The sequence below is a fragment of the Malus sylvestris genome, chromosome 15 (assembly GCF_916048215.2).
Source record: "Malus sylvestris chromosome 15, drMalSylv7.2, whole genome shotgun sequence".
NCBI lineage: Eukaryota > Viridiplantae > Streptophyta > Magnoliopsida > Rosales > Rosaceae > Malus > Malus sylvestris.
In genome coordinates, this window is record NC_062274.1 from 21533177 (window position 1) to 21548597 (window position 15421).

A 15421-nucleotide genomic window follows, 5' to 3' on the forward strand; every position below is an offset into this window, starting at 1 on the left:
CCAAAGGCTACAGGTTTTACTATCCTAATGCATTAACTAGGATAGTAGAGAGTAACAATGCCAAATTCATTAAAGATTGCAGTGATATGCACTCTTATTCCAAAACTTCACATGTGTTTGAAAAGAAATATGAAGAACCTCAGATCACTGAGAGTGAGTGTACTTCAAATACCATTGAGAGTGTTTTAATACCTGTGTCAATGGTGAGTCTAGAAACATGGAATGTTGCACATGTGCCTTCTCCACCAAGTAATTTAATACAAGATGTTATTACAGATCCATTGCAGCATGATTTCCATGATACTACACTACAACAATCTTTTTATGATTCAATTCCCAATTCTTCTCAGCACATACCTGCATCTGCATCAACTTCAGCACATGTCCTCGAAACCCTACCAATTTAAACAAGAAAGTCCATTAGGCCTAAGAGGTATGCTATTCCAAGTGATTATCTGTGCTACTTGCAGGAAGTTGAACTTGACATTGGTAATCATGATGATCCAACCACATATCAAGCAGCAATGGAGAGCTCCAAATCCTCACGATGGCAAGTTGGCATGGAGATGAATTGGATTCAATGCAAAAGAACAATGTTTGGACATTAGTTATGCCTGCAACAACTGTCAAACCCATTGGATGTAAATGGGTGTATAAAACTAAAAGACACTCACATGGAAGGATTGAGAGATATAAAGCAAGGTTGGTGGCCAAGGGTTTTACATAGAAGGAAGGTCTGGATTATAATGAAACATTCTCTCCAATTTTAACCAAAGATTCATTTCGAGTGATCATGGCACTCATTGTTCGCTTTGACCTTGAACTACACCAGATGGATGTTAAGACAACCTTTTTGAATGGTGGTCTCAATGAAGAGATATATATATGAAGCTACCAATTGTATTGATTGAAAGGGGGAAAGAAGACATGGTTTCAACTTAACAAATCAATATATGGACTCAAACAGTCCTCTAGACAATGATATAAGAAGTTTGATCAAGTTGTGATAGACTTTGGCTTTGTAGAGAACAAGATTGACAACTGCATTTATTTCAAAATGGTAAAGTCCACCTTTATCTTTATGGTTCTCTATGTGGATGACATTTTACTTGCCAGTTCTAATGTTCATTTGCTTAGAGAAACCAAAAACAAGTTTTCCAGTAGCTTTGATATGAAAGATTTGGGGAAGTACACTACGTTTTAGGGTTTTTTACAGTGTTATATACCAATGCCAGATAGATCCATTCCATCTACTTAAACTGTATTTTATACATCATATGATATTAAGGTCGATTGTTAAGTTCCTTTTTTAAATTATTACATAAAAATTCAAGGCTTTTTATCCAAAATGGTCCTTGAGATTTACATAACACATCACTTTGGTCCCTGAGATTGAAAATCAATAGAAATGGACCCTAAGATTATCCACCATCCATTATTTTGGTCATTCCATTCAAAACTCCGTTAAGTGTCTCGAAGCTTTTGGTCGGATGTTTGGGCAATTTTCAAAGCTTTGTAACTCAATCGTTTCTTAACCAAATTCGACTCATAATATATCAAAATGAAGATAGAAAAGTGTAGAACAAGATTATATCCATTTGAAAGCCCAATGGCTGCCAGAGATGGCTGGAAAATACGTAGACTGGTCCGCGAGAAAACTGGAAAACTCACCGAAAACTGGGTAAACATTAAACATTCATAACTTCTTCAATACTCAACGAAATTGAGTAATTCAAAATAAAAATCATACTTCTTGACAAGAAGAAGAGAATGGTACCTTTTTCAAAGGCTAACTTGTCGTGATTTGGCCATAAAACCGCTCAAAAGTGGTTATCTTGGTCGTCGAGTTAGCCACTTTCGAGCCATTTTCTGGCCAAAACACAGCATGTTAGCCATTGAAAAAGGTACCATTCTCTTCGTATCATCGAGAAGTATGATTTTCATTTTTGAATCACTTGATTTCGTTAAGTATTGAAGAAGTTATGAATGTTTAAAGTTTACCTATTTTCAAGCAAGTTTTCCAGTTTTCCCACGGACCAGTCACCTTTCAGGCTATTTTTCGGCCATCTCTAGAAACCATTGGGCTTCCAAATAGGTATAGTCTTGTTCTACACTTTCCTATCTTCATTTTGATATATTATAGGTCAAATTTGGTTAAGAAACGATTGAGTTACGAAGCTTTGAAAATTGCCCAAACTTCCGGCCAATAGCTCAAAAACACTTAACAGATTTTTTAACGGAGTGACCAAAATAATGGATGGTGAACAATCTCAAGGACCGTTTCTATTGATTTTCAATCTCAGGGACCAAAGTGATGTGTTATGCAAATCTGAATGACTATTTTGACTAAAAAACCAAAATTCAATAATATTGTTAAATTCCTTCTTTAAATTATTACATAATAAAAAAATTTAATCAACGATGATATCATGCAGTATTTTCTAAAAATATGATTTTGCATTATATTGTCCAATTAAACACTATAGAGAAAAATTTCATCTTCTTTCCTTCCTTTAATTGTTATTTTTCAGTTTTTAAAGAAGATTTGTCTGGAACTGACCTTCTGCAGAGTGCAGAGGATGCTTGACGGAGACGCAACCCTATTTATTTCGCAATACTAATTCAGAAAAGTAACCAATGAAATGAGATGGTACTGGTCGTTGGCCAAGGTGGTAGTCAACGATGTATGATGAATGTCCCAGGTGAATAATATTGAACACTATTATTGACAACTCTTCACAAGTCACAAGCAAGGTCTAAAATATCGATATTATCTCGATATTTTTATTGAAATTTTTGTGTTTTTGGACTACCGATATTTCCGATATCATCGATATTTTAGACTTTGATAGGAACTCTATATGGTACTAAGTCACTCATGTATTTTACCATGCAATGTATAAAATGTAAAATATTGTACTAATTCATTATATATAAATAATTATGGTGTGTTTAAACTTCTTTCATTAATTACTACATATTTTCTAAACTCACAATGTTTGTCAGCTCGCTATATAATCAACTTAAATCAGTTAAATCCATCATGCAATGCATTTCCTTCCAATTTTTTGTGATAAACTAATAGATAATTGACTAAATAAACATTTTGCAAAGTTTCAATAAAAATTTCCAAGTTTTTCTTACAATTTCCTTGGTTTTTATTCAATTTTTATCGATATCGATAATATCCCGATATTTCCATTGAAATTTCCGTGTTTTTGGACTACCGATATTTCTGATATCATCGATATTTTAGACCTTGGTCACAAGAGGTTTTGGCTGTCTCTACTGTTTCGTGTTCAGTTTTGGAAATGAAATATGCACGCCGATAGATTAATCTTGTTATATATAAACAGCAGCAAATAAAAGAACTGGTTGTTTGGCTGGGTCGAGTATCTTCTTCCTTGAATTAGGTTTCAGTTTGCAGGTGTATTCATCGTGTAATATAACCAAATCACTTAGGTATTATTGTGACGTGTCACCCTTCAAAATTTCTTCTGATCGAAATTAGATAGGATCCATTCCAATGGGACCCACTTGGAGTAATTTAATGGGTGAATTGATCAATTATTGTAGGGTAGGGAAAAACCTAGGAATGTAGTTTTTCCGTGAATGAGTCCGTCCGGTCTTAGGTATTATCTGAGTTGATCAGTCCAGTTCAGTCGTAAAGGAGTCTTCTCTTTGATCTTTCGTACTTGTAGTTCCTTAAGTTCCGCAGATAGCAAAAGAAGCAACGACTTTATAATTGACAGAGACTGAGTGATAGATGCCGGCCTCCATGCCCTCCACCGTCTATTTCTCCCGATCCGACAACGTTTCCTTGTCTTTTCTTACCTGCTTCCTTTCACGCGTGGCATTGTTTCACAGTCCACACAACCACTAACTCCTCCCCAACCACACCCCCACACACAACATTAAAGCAATTAATGCTCGATAACTTTCACACTTCTGAGTTTTGACTCATTCCTCATAATTTTACAAGTCCCGATTCATATTATATAACAATTACTAAGTTAGAAAGGTTTAGATGTTATGTGTAAAGATTAGTCTCTTCTACAGATATATATAGTTGATGCATGTGAGATTTATATTTCGTCTAATGGTCAAAATCATCCACTCGCATCTGAGCGACAAATTTTTAGCAAAATCCATGACTTTGTGTGTAGTTGAATGAATTCATGACACCAGATTGGCACATACAAATACACAATAATTTCTCATTAAACTCTTAAAGTTTATTAATCAAGTATTCTTTCTTTCTTTCTTTCTTTCTTTCTTAATTTAAATATATCATATAGATTTTAATAACATTTCCTTGGAGATGATCAAAGAATTTGCAGTATTATTCATCACCCACTTGGCAAACACGTTCGATTATATATATTCACCTCCACCACCTCAAATTTCAAACGAGATACATATGATACATCAAATTATATGGGCTCCATTTTTATGTGTTCCAAAAATTCTGCAGTTAATTTGGCTTCATTCTTAGTATTATCATTTGGATTTGAGGCTAAGATATCTCTTGTCCTTGTTGGCATAATATTTCAATTATCAAAGGCATGAGCGGTGAGCCAGCTGATCATTATCTTATATTATCCACAAAGCTCTAGGTTTTGATTAAACAAAAACAGATAAAGGAGCTTTAGTGGTGGAAATTTGCTTCTTCGGAATCTGCATGCAGTAAGTGAAAGTTCCATTGTTCGCAGTGTTTGCAACATAATTTTGATTTTGATTTTTGAAAGTGATTTAATTGATTCAAGGTTGAAGCTTTTTGTCGAACATATTGGAACTTTCTTGGCTGTAAAGACGAGGAATATATGTAAAGGCTGCTGCAGATAACACTTTACCTTTGAGTTAAACACTCTTGTATGTTATATATTCGTTTTGGTTTGGTTTTAGTGGTGTGGATTATGTGGTATTAGTAAGCTCCACACATACATGACATTTCTTTCTTCCATTTTTCTTAATTAAAGATGAGCATTAATAATACTATAGAACGACTAAACCATGCAGCATATGCACAATCTTCTTCTCATTTCTTTTTTTAGTTTTTGCAAAAAAGATTTTGGAAGTGTCTTGTTCATGTATTTAATATCAAATGGCTATTTTACAAAATACCTCTTAGTCAAGCTGTATTTCTCTATCTACTATTATAGAAGACACTCAATGCTCTATATGAAGAAAATTAATATTCCATTATAAAGCGAATTAATAAGATGAGGACTATGATCCAACTTCTTATCAGGACATGCAAAGATTTTAATTTTATTTTAATTTTGAAATGTATAAGGATATGCAAGGTTGGTAAACATTCAATGTGGGGCATTTCCTTACATGTCTTGTGTTGATGCACAAAACCAGAGGGGTCTTGGAACAACGTAAATCCGACCGTGAATCTGCAAGAATGTAAATAACACAAGATGTATCGTGGTTCACCCCCAATGTTTGGGCTACGTCCACACTGATGTTGATTGTATTTCTCTCTAACTATATGTATGGATTACAAGGGTGAGGGGGAGTCCCCCAGAGAAAGAGGGTGTTGTTGTGTTTGTGAGGGTATTGCCTTCTATTGGGTTCCCAGAGTCTTCTTTGTGAGGGGGAAGGAGTCCCTTTTTATAGAATAAGGGGCTCCTCCTTTTACATAATCATATGGGCTGGGTAATGAAGCCCAATGTATCAAAATCTGAGGCCCAATATGTGTGGTACCAACAGTGGTCCCCCAAATCTTCAGTCAAGAGAGTCTTTTGGCTAGAGACTTCAAATCCAATCCATGTACGGGCCGAAGTGGCTAGATGTCTTGAACTAGTACTCAATATAAAGCAATACTCGGCTAGAGGTATCACATGTTACGAGACTGCTCGACTGGAGACGATGCTCGTTGCGAGGCTGCTCGGCTAGAGGCTATGCTCGCGACGAGGCGTTTGCTCAGCTGGAGGCTATGCTCGTTGCGAGGCAGCTCGGTTAGAGGCTATGCTCGCTGCGAGGTGGCTCGGCTCGTGGTATTCCTCATTGCAAGTATCTACTTTATGTCGACATGCACTCAATATGAGTTGATTCTCAACATGAGTCGGGTTCGCTTGTCGAGTTCGCATATTGGGTCTATGTGTCGGATCTGTGGATTGGGTCTGCAAGTCAGGTCTTTGAGTTAGGGCCATATATAGGGTCATCGAGTTGGGGCTATCTGTAGGGTCATCTAGTTGGGTCCAAGCACACAGGTATCCCAATAAGCAAATGTTCGAGTAAGTGGCTGTTTGGTCAGATAAGAGATTACCATGAGCACGTGGCTCATCAGTCTATAAGTTCATAGACTTCTTTAATCAACAATAATTTAATCAGTGGATCTAGTTACTTAATAATTCCTGACAATAAATTACAGTATAAGTATGACCGTATAATGAATAAATCAAATTGACAAAGTTCGTCAAGGCAAAAATATTGTACTGTGTGCCTTCTATGAATAATTGATTTATTCTGTTGTCTGATAAATGACATATTGCATAAATCAACAATATATTAGGTATTGCCTAAATGTGTGCGTGTGTGTGTGTGTGTATGTAATCATGAATAAATGATTTATTCAGTTGTTTGATAAATCACATGTTGTATAAATCAATAACATGATAGTAATCATGTGATATCATAAATAATAATTGTATTATTTAATCATAAGTCATCATGACATAAAAATAATAAAATTATTATTTTATAATTAGTCATCATGACACAAATAAAATAATAAGATATTAAATAAACAATGATATTGAGAAACCATAATGATGGGTTTCTTTCAAGCATGGCCGACAATATCAAAGCGGAATGATTATGACTTAATAATAAAATAATAATATTAATTAAATAATAATAAAATAATTATAAGGAAGCTTATCTTATGCTTGGGTTTTTTCAGAAAACAGGCAGGGAACACGCATTCCCTTTCATGATGAAAGTTTCTTGTTGGTGAGCATCTTCTTTGGTGGTCGACAAAGCCATCAGTCCTTTATTCAAAGTGTCATGAAACTTTGAACTCCACTTTTCTTTAAGCATCAATATGCTAGCATATGTGAATATCCGTTAAGCTAAGCCCTTTGTTGGGAAAAGCTATTCCCTTTGTCCACGTGGGTTGGTGAAGAGAACCCATCAATGCAACTCCACCACAAACCTGCATCTTGGCTTCCAAATACAATAATATCTCACAAGCGTCCTTCAAAGAGAATGGGAAGCTGGAAGAGCATACCGACCTTGCGGCGGAGGCTGAGAACGTCGACGTCCAGAATATCACGAATTTCACATCCCCATCAGCTTCTCCAACGTTGACTGTCAGTAGGTGCTCTCTAACTGCTGGGCAATGATGCTGTTATTGAAACTCTCAGGATCAGTAGCTGCAAAGCTTTTTCTGCGTTGGTTTCTCTGAAATCCTTGGCTGCAAATCTCGCACACGACTTAGAAATCTGTATAACAAGAGAATGGATATCCAAGAAACTGAGAGCTTCCACTCTGTACTAGAGTTTCCTCCAGGACCTGTTTGGCTTCCTGGAAAGTTTAAGAAAATCTTGAGCAGTGATGTTCATGAAAGCCTCGGCAACTCGGGAGCATCGTTGCATTGAAAGCCTCGGCAAAGCGCGCTTCTCCCGAGATGTCATTGAGCAGCGTCCTCGTCTTGGAGAAAAAACTCTCTCCACCGCTGTTGGGGTCGGAAGCCGTGGCGATGCTGAGTCGGTTATTGCAGCCGGATAACATCCCACACAAGCTGAACTTATGGCGGACATTGACACTATAAGTCAAGTTGTTAAAAGATAGGACGAATGGCAATGAGTGAGGCTCGAGGCTGGCGTCAAAGATTTCGCATGCGTGGTGTGCTGAGGTCTCGACTCCGTCGCCAGTTGTCTCCTTACGTACATCACTAACATGCTTCAGTAGCTGGCCGAGCGAGGGCAAAACGCCGTGGGTGGCGCGTGGAAAGTTGTCTAGCTCCATGGAAGTGAAAAATAGCGATATCTAATTGTCCGCCACGCGAGACGACATCCGTATCGGTCTCTTTCTCTCCAAGTCTTCTGATACTTATAGTCGCGGAGAATGTGATGCAAGTTAGGAATGAAAGCGGTTAACGGCGTGTTTGGAATAGGATTAATCTCTCAAAAAGTGCGATCAAAGCATTTTGTTTCGTCTGGCCTCTTCGACTCAACAATAGTTTCTGTCTCTCTCTCTAAAACTCTCTCTCTCTCTGAAATCCCTGGTTACAGATCGAGTAAGATCTCGGGTTGTGCAGATTCACGGTGGACAGTGTGAGATTTGATGAAAAAATGAAAGAGAACCGACATAGCTTTTCATGTCGATTCCCATAGACGGCGCCAAATGTTGATGCACAAAATCGGAAGGGTCTTGGAATAACGTAAATCTGACCGTGAATCTGCAAGAATGTAAATAACACAAGATGTATCGTGGTTCACCCCAATGTTTGGGCTACGTCCACACTGATGCTGATTGTATTTCTCTCTAACTGTATGTATGGATTACAAGGGTGAGGGGGAGTCCCCTAGAGAAAAATAGTGTTGTTGTGTTTGTGAGGGTATTGCCCTCTGTTGGGTTCCCAAAGTCCTCTTTGTGAGGGGGAGGTCCCCTTTTATAGAATAAGGGGCTTCTCCTTTTACATAATCATATGGGCTGGGTAATGAGGCCCAATGTATCAAAGTCTAAGGCCCAATATGTGTGGTACCAACATCTTGCTTAGAGTGAAATTTCAAGCTTATCACGTAGACATCACAAATAGAGTGATGTTGAACATGTGTAGTTATTGGGTTTTACACGTGTGCCAACATATTATGATACAATGAAGAATGTAGAAGTTTTACTATAAAACTGAGAATATGTGAAAATATAGCCCAACTCCTTATAATGCAAGATTTGATAAACTTACAGTGTGAGATGTTTCTTCACATCCTCACACTTTGAACTATGCCGAAATGTTTTTAACTTCATGGCTCATCGACAGAGGCGACCCAGAGGCAAAGCGATCACAAGGCATGCGCCTTGGACCTCACTTTAAATTAATCCTCATATTTTCTCCATATGCTTGTTATATATCTTAAAATTTTAATCATTCATTGTATTCTTGATTAGAAAGAGTGAAAAATCTCTTATTCTCATAACTCTAATATGATGTGAAAAGTTCATGATAAGGTACTAAATTAGTAAGATCTCATTTCATTTTTGTCTTTGGCCTTAGTTTGCATTGGGACTTCTCTGCTCACCACTTCATTTTTTACGAGATTCTAAATTCGAATCTCCCATCATTTGTTGGTGGATAGGGTGTTGAGTTTCTACCCATGTGTATTGGGATCGAAACTCCCCTATTCCCCTTCTAGAGCCGGTGTAGACCCTTAGCATGACACATTTTATCTATGAGGCTTCGACAAAGCTTTAAATGACTTATTTTGATCACTATAATCAACAATGGAGGAGCTAGGAAATTTTCACCTGGTGGGCTAGCTTAATGATTTAAATTTTTATAAACAAAGAAACTTAATACTATATTTTTCAGAGTATGCTCTAGCTTAAGAAAATTTCACAAGGTGAGTCGAGAATTTTCGTTATTAAATAAATACATGTTAAAATTGAAACAAATCCAAAGTTGTACATGTACAAGAAGCGATGAGAAAAAGGATGTAACAAAAAGAGATTGTTTGTAAACTATAATATATAATTTTATATGGTTAAAGCAAGAGAATTAAGATTAGTAACTAAATATATAATGGGCTGCATTCGAAAATCAATAAAAATTACATGTAAAATATTAATTTTTTATGAAAAGCTACCTAGGCTATAGCCTAGGGTAGCCCTCAACATGGCTTCGCCATTGATAATCAGGGAATCTAAATTTCTTTACTTTAGATATAGATAATTCGTATTCTAAAATCCATTCTCTCACCAACATCTATGCTATGCCCCAAAAAAAATAAGAAGAAAGAAAAAAAGGGCAGTCACCCTAAAATAGTTTGTTCTCATGTGTGGTTGGACAAGAAACAAAGGTTTCTTATTCTTCAAGTCCTTGAAGGGCCTTTCTCCTTCACACTATCAAAACCATAGTTGGATTTGGATTTCAATCACCTGTTCAAGGGCCTCATTGCTCTTAAAGCAAGTACACCCCTAACAATGCGCTGACACCCAGCTCATTTAATTCACTCAAATGAACAGTAATTGAACAAATGCATCTCCACCCCCGCTAGCATAAAGTCTAGTCAATTCGTATTAAAATATTATTAATTTTTTTATAAAAAAAAATTAGTTTCAATTTCGGATATGATTTTTAACCAATCTTGTCATGCCACGTGTCATTATCTGAAAGTACTATTTTGTGAATAGATTTTCGATAAGATTTTCAACCAATCCTGACGTGCCACGTGTCACTATTTGTTTACAATCCTATAGCCAAGATTACGATAAGATTTTCAACCAATCTTGTCACGCCACATGTCATTATCCGAAAGTACTAATTTGTGGATAAATTTATGATAAGATTTTCAACCAATCTCAACGTGTCACGTGTCACTATCTGTTTACAATCATTTAGCCAAGATTTCGATAAGATTTTCAACCAATCACGTAAGATGGAAAATGATGGTTAGGTATTTATAGAAAAAATAATAATTATTTTAATTTTAATTTTTTCTATATTTTTAAACATTTTTTAATAATTTTTATTAAGTTAATTAATCTGGACCGTTGGATTTGAAAATGATTGAAATCGAACAGCCCAGATTTGGACACGTGGCCAACAATAATAATTCTGACCGTTTTCTTTTCTTCTTTTTTTGCCAAAAATCGTGGACCGTTGATCTAGGAATCGGACGGCCCAGAACGCGCCACGTCACTAGCCATTGGGCTTGAATTTCAAGTTTTATTTATCCTTGGAAATCCAACGGCTAAATAAGCACCACGTGGCTTCTCCCCACTCCCCTTTATTGCGTCTGGGAGGATGGGCCTCGCCATCTTTTTTCTGTCAGGAACGCACGCCCACGCGCCTGACACACAAGAAAAATTATCGGCCGGAAGGGATTTGAGTGAAGCTAGCCTATTTTTTAGGCTTTGTCCCAGCCTACCCCATTGGGGTGGACTTGATCTTATGGTTCCTTGTTTTTGGTCACTCGTTTTCCAAAGTTTTAAAGCCCACAAACCCTCTAAAACTCAGGGTGATAGAATAAATTGATTTCAAACTCACATCAATATTCGAATTTAATATATCTTACTTATAAGTAAAGAAAAATTATCACTAGACCATAGTACTATGTGACTTAAAAACTTTTAATACAAAACCTTAGCAGTCAACTATTCTCTTCCATTTTCTATCAATTATGCAACAACAAGAAGTCCGAAAATAGGCGCCAACTCAGACTGTCAACTGAGAAACAAATGCTTGAGAGGGAGGGAGGGGCGACAAAATGTGAATACTCCAATCCAAGTTCTTTATGTTTTATTTTTACTATGTACAAACTATGTTTATAAATCATATTAGATACAGATGATTCTAAGAAAAATAAAATAAAATAAAAAGAAGAGAGAGAACTATGTATTAAACGGATACATTGGGCTAAAGTCTACATATTATCAAATCAGGCAAGCATTGCATGTTCGACACAGAATAACTAAAAACACCTTTCTTCGAATATGTACGGTATTCATTTATATGGGAAAAATGCATACAAGAGAATAACGCGCATTTAAGTGGCCACATTAAAGCTTTATCAGGACTTTCAACTTACTAAAAAATAAAAAAAAAATCAGGCACCAAAAAGGACTTTGAACTTAGTCAAGACTCTTTCTCACAGACACACGTAACTACTACACGACTGCTGTTGTTTTCCAACAAAAAAAAAAACGAGTATTGTGGTATTGTTGCTAACCTCGTCTTACTTTACTTGAATGGCGTTCAAGATTATGCACAAATTAGGAACGCTTTGCCAGAGTTAGAATCTTATGCTACTTGTTTAATTAGTGTTAATGCTGGAATTTTCTGGTTTTTTTTTTTCAAGTGTGTACATGTGAGCTGTTTCGTTTGTTTAAGCTTTTTGTAGTGGTGGTTCGCTGTGAATTTATTATTTATGAACATATTAAAACAAGTTAGAAGGAGAATGCACGTAATTTCTAGGTGATTTTGTATAAAATCAATACAAAGTTATCATATTGACAATATATCAACAATATTTATGTTAATTATAAATAGGTCAATCATGTATTATGACATTTAAATGCACTTAAAATAAAATAAAAATTACAGAATCTTTCATTACTGATGGCACCCATTTCAATTGGCACCCATTTCAATTGACACCCCCTTTCTCAGACCGTGCATTGCAGTGTCCATTTCCTAGTTCCTTTTTTTTCCATCACTCACACGCCTTCTATGCTTCATTCTTCGAGCAACTATTTATTTTTACATTTAGATTCAGATACTACAATGCAATGTTCTTTTCCATGTCCTATTTTTCTTGTATTACATTTTGATTCAAAAACTACAACGCAGTGTCTGTTTCCTGAATCTATTTTTTTTTTCTTTTTCTTTTTAACATTTTGATTCAGAGACTGCAATGCAGTGTCTGTTTCCTAGTTCTATTTTTCTTTTTTCTTTTTTACATTTTGATTCAGACTCTACAATGCAGTGTCTGTTTTCTAGTTCTGTTTTTTCTTTTTTCTTTTTCTTTTTCTTTTTTACGTTTTGAGTTAGACACTACAATGCAATGTCCATTTCTTGGTTCTGTTTTTACATTTCTATTCAAACGCTGCATTGCAATGTTCGTTTCCTAGTTCTCTTCTTCTTCCCATAATCTTTTCCACATTTCATGGAGTCTCTCTCGACCCATAAAATTACATCTTTGAAAAAAATTTAAATTTCATATCATAGAACAAAAGGAGATAGAACCCATTAAATTAATCAAAACGCAAAAAGATTTCAAACCCAAAAGAAGAAAACATCAAACCCATAAAATTCATCCCCCGCAGATCCTCCTCACGGCTTTACCCATTTCAGTCAATGAGAAGGCCTTGCCGATGAAAGATGGTGGCAACGAGGCGTATGTATTGAAATTAGAGCTTTTTGGGTTTGATTTTAGGTCTTTTTTCTCCTGCAGGTGGAGGCGGTGGTGTGGTGTCGTCAAAGAGTCCCACTAAGAACAAGTTGCTGGATTGGGAGTGGGAGAAGGATGAGAGAGATCGATGTGGTGTCCTGGCGGGGGAAGACGGAGCGCACGTGGACATCTTGATTGCATATTTCACAAATCTACTTAGCGGTTGGTTGTAGGGTGGAGGAGAAAGGTCGGACAGTTTTTTTTGAAAAAAATAAGAGAGAAGGAGAGAAGGATAAAATTTTAACTATTGATAATTCCTTAAAGCCCATGTAGCATTTATCATTGATCTATACCTAATTAACAAAAATATATCTTTGATATATTGCTAAATAGTAAATTTTTTATTGATCTTTGACTAAATTACCTTAATTTCTATTATACAACACTAAAAAGATACTTAATAAGGTAAATTGGAAAACAAAATAAACACGTGTGTTTATTATAATATAAGTTTCGACAAATCCTTTACTACCACACAAGTAATAAATAAATACTAGTGAATTAGTGTTGGATTGCTCTATTAATTAGGGGATTCTCTCTTCAACACACTATGTTTCAAGATCAATTTTTTTTCTCCTCTTAGTGTAGCTTAGAATAATACTGTTTATACTATACTTAGGGCCTTCATATTTAGACCTCATATAAATACTTGGAGGACTCAAATGTAATTATGTAACAAAGTAAGGGGCAAATATGTAATAAGTGAGGAGCCCTTATTCTATAAAATGACTCCTCACCCTCACAATTAGGGGGAAGGCCAATTCCTAGGCCCTCTCACCCCCTCTCAAAGCCTCTCCTATCTTGAGCAAAGTTCTCACACTCTCTCCCTCACAAATACTCTCAGAGAAATACAATCAGTGTGGACGTAGCCCAAACCTTGGGATGAACCACGATACATCTTGTGTTATTTACTTTCTTGCAGATTCACAGTCGAATTTACGTTGTTCCAAGACTTCCGATTTTGTGCATCAACATTTAGCGCTGTCTGTGGAAAACGACACGAAAAGTTATGTCGGTTCTCTCTCAATTTTTCACCTCTGTCATGGATCTGCAAAACCCACACATCTAAAAAAAAAAAAAAAAAAAAAGCCAGGTTAAAGCAAAAGCCATGGGAGAGCTCCTTGCTGTGACAAAGCCAACGTTAAGAAATGCCCTTGGTCACCTGAAGAAGAAGCTACACTCAAGGCTTATATCGAGAAGCATGGCACCGGAGGCAACTGGATTACCTTACCTCAGAAGATAGGCCTTAGAAGGTGCGGCAAAAGCTGTCGACTTAGATGGTTGAATTATCTACGGCCGAATATCAAGCACGGCAAGTTCTCAGAGGAAGAAGATAACAACATTTGCAGCCTCTACATGAGTATTGGAAGCAGGTGGTCTATCATTGCAGCCCAGTTACTAGGGCGAACGGACAACGATATTAAGAACTACTGGAACACAAGGCTGAAGAAAAAGCTCTTGGGCAAGCAGCATAAACAACAGGAGGCTCAGCAGAGTCGTCGCGCTGCCATCTTTAAGCAAAAAACTCGCAAGACTTTTACCGACCTCCTCTACACAGCCTTGAACAACGCAGGATATCTTACGTTCCGAGACGACGATGAACTTAAGAGAGGAGAAGATATAAAGCTAGGACTGCAGAAAGTGATCCAGCAGTCACGAACTTCTCGTACCTGTTTGACATGGAGTTGGTCGTCGGCTGCTCCGAGATCTGACTCGCCAGACTGTCCCCGCCGCAGATCGTCGCCGTCCTCGACTGCAAGTCCTTCTCGTACATGTTCGACATGGAGTTGGTCGAGAAGAAGAATGTTCTTGTCGGCGACTTCATGCCGAGTGTCAAGTTCACCGGCGACTTAAGGACCTGCGCTTATCTCTCCACCACCGACCCCAACTCCAAGCGTTTCTTCTTCAACAACGAGCCTCACTATGTGGACCCTGATCCTGGCCACTTCTTCCAAGCCATTCGAGAGCAGATATTTGGGCTACAAGAACCGTGCTAACTCCGAGTTTGGTGCTGACCACCGACTCGAGCCCACTGGTGAGCCAAATCTCTATGGGGAAAGGTTGATCCCAAGCACTTCGGTGACTGGGCTTACAAGGGAAGACCCAGAAGGAAGATAAGTTTCCTCACAAATATTATTATTTAATAGTTTATTATATATTCTATTACCTATCTTTAATCATTTCTAGCTTCTATATTTAAAATGGTAGGATAAAGTATACCCTTTATCCATCTGTCCCACCAACTTCTGATAAAAAAAGATCATGCATCCCATTTTCTGAAAAACTTTTACAAATAT

The 15421-nt window shown here is 36.9% G+C and overlaps 1 protein-coding gene across 1 annotated transcript; it reads left to right on the forward strand.

Annotated features, from left to right (window-relative positions):
• Nucleotides 1-13054: 13054 nt before the first annotated feature.
• Nucleotides 13055-15304, forward strand: LOC126602796 (transcription factor MYB13-like). The gene is made up of 3 exons (XM_050269660.1): nt 13055-13070; nt 13128-13290; nt 14225-15304. The coding sequence occupies exons 1-3, from the start codon at nt 13055-13057 to the stop codon at nt 14976-14978; spliced, it is 933 nt and encodes a 310-aa protein (XP_050125617.1). The 3' UTR covers nt 14979-15304.
• The last annotated feature ends 117 nt before the right edge of the window (nt 15305-15421 follow it).